This window comes from Formica exsecta, unplaced genomic scaffold (genome assembly GCF_003651465.1).
Source record: "Formica exsecta isolate Colony F162 unplaced genomic scaffold, ASM365146v1 scaffold69, whole genome shotgun sequence".
In the NCBI taxonomy this organism is placed as follows: Eukaryota; Metazoa; Arthropoda; class Insecta; order Hymenoptera; family Formicidae; genus Formica; species Formica exsecta.
Window position 1 is genome coordinate 535,963 of NW_021853455.1, and position 5,003 is coordinate 540,965.

Sequence of the window (5,003 nt, forward strand, 5' to 3'; positions counted from 1 at the left end):
TAAATTTTGCCCCCCCCCCCCCCCCCCTCCCGATAAAAAGTAAATTATGCGAATCCTTATGCGAAAACTCGACGACCGGCGTGCTTCATGATGAATTGCGCAACATCTCTCTCTTTTAGCCACTTTTCCGCGAAATTGAATTTTCACCGCTTCATAAGCACACGATTTTTGCGCTCATCCTCTCTTATAGGGAGAAAATAACCACAGACATATGTCTCTATGAGTTATATAATTATGATTTACAATATCTTACGTCTAATGTACAATCTTAGTATAATCCCAGAGATATTTCCGATACAGAATAAGTTTTCCATACAATTAGATCAACTCCGTAATTTTAACTTTATGTAGAAACGCGGCATTATAGAAGGTAACAATAGTTGTACACGTGAAATGCAATATATAATATGTACAGTGCCATACTAGAATTTTCTATTTTAGTATCAGATTATGTTCGTGAAAGCTTATATGGACGTGTTAAAAGTACAGCACTGCCAGCTACAGTACTTTAAAAGAGAAACCAATGTAAAAGAAAATGAATATTTCACGTTTAAGATTCTCTTATATAAGAGCTTTCTTATATATATTTTAATTTTTTAAATTTTTTAAAAAACATTTTATATAAGTTGCTGAAAAGATATGTATTACAATGACGTGGAGAAGAGAGAAATTTTTTTCTAAAAACACATAAATTCTCTTAAAATATGAATCAATTAATTTATACAATATTTGAAGCAATAAAATATAAAGTGTTGTTGCTAAAGACTCATCGTAAATATTATACTCGCTTATGAGATAATTACGCGTTCATGAAAAATTTGAAAAAAAATCAAAGTTTCTTTTATATTCTTCTTGTATGCATAAATGTTCCAATGTCTTAATGTAAAAGCCAATATTTCAATTCATTCTTTAATAGTTACAACAATGAACATGCAAAAATACATCACAATGTGCAGATGGAATAATGCAAATGAAGCATAACGAGAGTGCGGGAATTTAACTTCCTCGACACATAAATTTCGTCTTCCGTCTTTGTAGAGTCGTTTCCGTCGACCAATCACTGATAATCAATCCGTCGATGGACGCGATAGGGAAATTAGCATTATCGTGACGATAATGACCGAAACGTATTACGAGAACCTGTTGCGGCGATAGAAAAGCCGCTTCTACAGAAAGTCTGACTCGCGAAATTGGTTGATAAAGTTTTGCGTATTCGTGTGTCTCGGAAACTTTCGCAGACTCGAATCCACTTGTGCAAAAATGTTTGAGCCGTTGTCCGCGAAAACTGACAAAGTTACAAGACTTAGATATTTTGATTCATTCCTCGCGAATAAAATTTTCGATCGACGTTAACATTCGCGATACTTTTAACCATAGACCATTTCGTCGACGATGAATCGATTTGCTTTTCATTTATTTAGCATAAAATTTCACGGAGATAAAGACGCTGCAAAATTCTTCAACGTTTCCCGAGACTCAACGAACTGATAATAAAATTAAGCTCCGACATTATCTCGGCCGCGATTCTCATTACGATTAGCGTCTCTTGCTCGTAAATCAAAATTTCCATCGTCGACGTTTTATCTTTTGGGTTATTTTTATCCGTGAACTATTTCGCCGGTGAATAGAATCGATTTTGTCGACATGCCTGGCATCGAATTTCACGATGTAAGAAATACCAATGCAATTTGCGGTTGCAAATTATGGGTATTTAATGATTTTCACAAAACTCGAAAGAATATGTAAGAATATGCGTCACCATCCCCGATATACGCGAAATTACAAACAACTGGTGTTTGCACCATAAAAAGCGAATCATTTCTTCGACGGCACAATTTAATTTCATCACTTAGCGTCCCCTTCGATTCGACAAAGAGACCTCGTCTCTCTTCACTCACTTTTCCGACTTTAGAAATAATCCGAGCTTGGTCCTCCCTTCGCGTTCACGGCATTCGAGCCGAATCACGCAAAGTTTCATTTTTACCGGCCGCTCACATCACTGCCGCGATATTTTCGCGTAATCTCGTATACTCGCACTCTAAAAATGCATCTCCTTCACGTAAATTACGTCTACACGTAACGACACATAAGGGGCGCGGTACCATGGGGGGGAAGGAGCAAGAGGAAGGAGAGGCAGGGAGGGAGGGTGGAGGTAGGGAGAGGTAAGGGCAAGGGGGGGGGGGAAGATTTGAAAACGGGGAGATAAAGGATGACAAATTTTACTCATGCTATCTCGTGCTGACGAAATGAAGAACCAATGCAAAAAGATCGTTCGACACACTCATCATGCACATGGTGGGACTATCATTTGAGTGTATATTCACGATTCTCGGCGGTCGTCCTGTTAACGACGGGGTGGTAGTGGTAGTATCTGGGTACATCGTCGCTCACCTGGGGTAGAATCATGACGTGCGGCAGCTGGCGCGCCTCGCCGCGCACTGACTCTCCCGCACGCCCCGAGATCCGAGAGACCCGAGAGCGGGAGCGAGCGAGCGAGCGAGCGAGCGAGCGACGCGGCGCGGCGCGGCGCGGCGCGTTCTCCGCGACGCGCACTCCCGAATCCGCTCCCCAACCGTCAACCCCCGTGTCCACCACCCCCAGCATCCGGCACTCTTGTGCAACTTATGTGCTCCTCTGTAAGTAACCCATTCTCGCTCTTTCTCTTTCTCCCAACGTCGAGGGGGGAAAAAAGAAGTCTCGGGGGTAAAGCGGCTACGAGCTACGAGATGCCGCTGGGCAAGACGGTTGCTGCGCGCGAAGGAGACGACCGTAATTGCTGTTGTTTGCCGATTGTGATTCGAGTAATTATAAGTGGTGCGCTTGGGAGAGGGGTTCAAATCTTCTGGAATAAAACTAGAAGATGGAGGTATGCGATTCTATTAGATTCATCGGAAAAAAGATCTTAATTTTTTTAATTAATTTTTTACTTAATTAATATTTTAAAGACTATAAAATTCTTTGCACAATTTCCAATTATATAATTAAAAATGTATGACAATATTTTATTATATAGCAGAAATTGCATACTTATGGAAATACTTAACGAAATGATATAAAATGCACATATAGTTCTTAAGTAGAGGGATAAGCTGTGTCATTCTTATCGCGTTACATGAAAAATTGTCCGCGTGATAAAAAAAAAAAAAAAAAAAAAAAAAAAAAAAAAAAAAAAAAAAAAAAAAAAAAACAAAACACGAAAAAAAAAAGAAAAGAAAAAGGACAGTAGCGGTACGAAACGATAAAACGCATAATTTTGAGTTCATTACGCAATCCCGCGTTTTATATGGCCGATCCATCATCTTTTACGAACGATTCTGACATGGAAAGCGAAACGCGGCCAAAATGGAGAAACGTTTTATAGGCGCAGCACTTCAAGATTTTTGATACTGTATTTGTCTATATATACATACACACACATTGTACCTATATTTTTAAACGCGAAAGTCTTATATGTACATGAGAAATGTGATTATAGTAAGATCGAGTTACAAAAGTTCGAATCAGTGCTAGAATTAGAAAAGCTTGCGATAACATATTATCATCACGCGGAAGTAATAATCTCATTGATGTGCTGTCGGAAAATGCGTGTTTCGGAAAGCGCGGCATAAGTTTACGTAATTCAACTTGTAAATCGCCGATACGTCACACGTCACATCAATCTATGCAAAAAGTGAGGATTACCTCGACTGTCGTCTACGCGCTGATAGATGAATAGAATTTTCACGCCGTGCAAAAAAAATTGATATATCTATCATAGTTACGGCAAGATCAACTCTCGTAATGGCTGAAAGGAATCCAAGCAATTTGTCTTGCCCTAAATTACAAAACGAGACTATAACTCGATCGAAAAGCGTCGAATCCCCAATCCCTCGAACAAGGATCCTCGCTGCGGCTCGAACGCTTTTTTCGAAGGTTTAATCGAAAAATGGGTCGTACTTCATTCGCTTGCCAGGGGAAAAGGTTCAGCTCTATGTCAAGCCACACGCTATGAATAGATATTGGGAGCATATTCCCCAGTATACAGAGGCACTGACGATCGCGAGGCATCGATCGAGGATCGGCAAAGGCATATAAACCAACTCAGTTATTCATCAATTTGCATTTCTTGACGTTGAAAATTCTTTGCTTTCTTCTATGCTTTGTTGATTATTAAACAAGATATATAAGAATCTGCAAAATTGCCGTGTCATGTTTGAGAGTGAGAAAAATATATAGTGAAAAACAGAAATTTCTCTCTTCCTTTAAAGACAAAAAAGTTAAAGGCAGAATTATGATTGTCAATGAAATATAGACTAAAACGCAAACGTCATTTGTCGCGACAAATATGGGACAGGGCTTAATCCTTAACAAATATTAATTCAACACCAACGCGGGAACCCTCTTTCGTTGCTGTTGACACGACAAATAATCAATTAATTAATCATAAGAAATCAGCTAATTAAGCGTCGACTAATAAGACTATGGCAACGGGCCAACAACGTATCGCGACCTCTGAGGTGAACGGCAAGTCTCGCGATAAATCAAGATTAATCAAGATTAAGGGGAATCGAGGTGATGGCTATCGACATTGCCATTTCCAGAAACTCCGAGTATGGTGTCGTGCATGTAAGTGGCAACCCTCGTCTTGACCCGAGATATTTCTTCCATGTCTCTCTACGCTCAAGAGAATTAACGCTCTCGAGACGAATGTCGATAGCAGAACTAATGCGCGGTATCAAGAATGAAATTAGCCCGCTCGACGATTCGCGACGTTCGTTCGACATTCTCTCTAAAATTCGTGGCTATGTTTTCCTCGTCATTCAAAATCCGTTCTGCACATGAAGGTTTATGTACTCTTCCTCTATACGCGTTGTCCTCCTCGTCCTTCCTTCGCCCCGTTAAATTTTATTATGTGTTAAATCGAGCTCGCTCGGGACCGAATAATCGAAGAAAAATCGAACAAATATTCAACTCTAATCTTGATAATCGCAAATAAGATATGTATGCAATTTGTATTACATTTA

General features: G+C 39.6%; 1 protein-coding gene across 2 annotated transcripts in view; it reads right to left on the reverse strand.

The window, feature by feature from the left end:
• LOC115243111 (dopamine receptor 1) overlaps positions 1-2,440 on the reverse strand; it is a 101,793-nt gene extending 99,353 nt beyond the window's left edge. Inside the window, exon 1 of one of the 2 annotated variants that reach the window (XM_029819808.1) lies at positions 2,325-2,440. In XM_029819808.1, the coding sequence (XP_029675668.1) occupies positions 2,325-2,381 (57 nt within the window). In that variant the 5' untranslated portion in view covers positions 2,382-2,440. The remainder of the gene's footprint in view (positions 1-2,324) is intronic. The other variant, XM_029819809.1, reaches the window with a different exon arrangement.
• Positions 2,441-5,003: the final 2,563 nt, after the last annotated feature.